This window comes from Pterocles gutturalis, unplaced genomic scaffold (assembly GCF_000699245.1).
Source record: "Pterocles gutturalis isolate BGI_N339 unplaced genomic scaffold, ASM69924v1 scaffold44294, whole genome shotgun sequence".
In the NCBI taxonomy this organism is placed as follows: domain Eukaryota; kingdom Metazoa; phylum Chordata; class Aves; order Pterocliformes; family Pteroclidae; genus Pterocles; species Pterocles gutturalis.
The window spans coordinates 7,027-8,756 of NW_010137311.1; the positions used below are offsets into that span (position 1 = coordinate 7,027).

Consider the following 1,730-nt stretch of genomic DNA (forward strand, 5'->3'; position numbering starts at 1 on the left):
AAAAGTTTTTTAGGCGCTGTTTGTTGTTTACGGAGGGCCAGTTTTGTGCGCGCAGGGGAGGGGAGGGTGTTAACCCTATAGTTTGTCGAGGCTTTTGGGATTGGTGAGGATTTCTCTGGCTAACCTCCAGGTCTGTTTGGCAGCGCTTTCCAGGGCCGAGTGGGGTTTGCCCTGAAAGAGGTCTAAATTGGGCAGGAAATAGTGTGGGCAGCGCCGGCACTGCAGGCAGGAGATGAGCTGCAGGAGGATACCGTTCAGCCGGTCCCCCAGGCACGCCTCGTCCCAGTCGGTCTCCCGTGGATGTTTCTCGCATTCGTACAGCAGCAGCGTCTTCATGTGGTAATTATTGAGGGGCTGCCCGGGGAGCTCCAGGTGCCGGTCCCGGAGGGTTTTCAGCACCGAGAGACACTTGTTCCTGCAGCCGCCCATCAGCAGCCGGTTCTCGGCTTCACCGAACTGCAGCACCCAGGCATCGCTCTCCGCCGAGCTCTGCTTGCCCGTCAGCGAGTAGCACTCCTTGGAGAGCAGGTTGAAACCCTCCGCCTTCACCTCCGCCACCCGGTTGGGACCAGGCCAGGGGATGTGTGGCATGGGCCACTGCGCCGCGCTGCGTGGCCAGATCCCCGTGCATTTGAAAGCGGGGGTGATCTGCACCACGTACCGCTCCCGGATCCGCAGCTTCACCTCGCTCGTGTCCGCGATCATCTTCACCACGTCCCGGTAGCTGCACTTGTCCACGGCTTGGGCCACCAACGTTTGGAAGCGGGAGCGGATCTTGCGGGCGGACAGGTATCCCGAGGCGGTGATGAACTCCACCCAGAGGGACATGCTGCGCTTGCGACCGTCGCTCAGCTTCAACACGGCGCAGCCCGGCAGGGAGCCATCGTCCACGAAGTTGAAGACTCCCATTTGGTTGAGGTAAAGCACCACCTCGAACTCGGTGGGAGAAATCACCTCCAGCCCCTCGTAGCGGGCGTCGATCTCGCTCAGGGAGCTGATGAAGCGAGGTTCTTGCACCTCCACCTCCTTCAGCACATCCGACACCACCTTGCACACCTCCCGGATGGTTTTGGCGATGGCTGCTTTGCGAGCCTGGCAGCGTTCCGTGTAATATTTGTTAAGCTGGTAAACCAGCTTAGCCTGGGCGGCGATCATGTTGGGGCACAGGTCCGGGCTGTACACCGGGCTCTCGCAGTACGTTGAGGGATCCAATGCTTTAGCGGTGGCTGCAGCTTTGCGGAGGGCACCGGCCAAATCGCACACTCCCACCCCCTCCGGGAAAAAAGCGGCAGCGACGCGCCAGGGAGAGACAACCAAAAAAAAAAAAAAATCAGGGGGGACGATGAAGCACAAAGGAGCGGAGGAGGAGCGGGCCGGTGGCGGAGCAGCGGGCAGCCCCCGCGGGCTCCCCCGGAGCGGAAAGTTTTTGGGTGGCGGTGGGGGTAGGGAGGTTTGCGCTGCTTCAGGCGCCCACCCCCCCGACCAAAGTGCTATTGAAAGAGTTCATGGAAAAAAAAAAAAAAAAAGCAAAACCAAAACCCAAAGAAAGTTCCCCAGGACGCGCAGAAGGTCCCCGCAGCAAAGCCGGTCCAAGTTGAAACCCGCACACGAGAGGAGGAGGAGGAGAAGAATGCGAGCAATGCCCAGAGCGGAAGAGTGAGCTCTGTGTCTGTCTGTCTGCCTCTCCCGCTCGCTCTCTCTCTGGTTTTCAGTCCGTGGCACCGCCAGCG

The 1,730-nt window shown here is 60.1% G+C and overlaps 1 protein-coding gene across 1 annotated transcript; it reads right to left on the reverse strand.

Annotated features, from left to right (window-relative positions):
* Window positions 1-39: 39 nt before the first annotated feature.
* MAB21L2 (mab-21-like 2 (C. elegans)) lies at window positions 40-1,240 on the reverse strand. Its single transcript, XM_010082576.1, has one exon. The coding sequence runs from the start codon at window positions 1,153-1,155 to the stop codon at window positions 76-78; it is 1,080 nt and encodes a 359-aa protein (XP_010080878.1). The 5' UTR covers window positions 1,156-1,240; the 3' UTR covers window positions 40-75.
* Window positions 1,241-1,730: the final 490 nt, after the last annotated feature.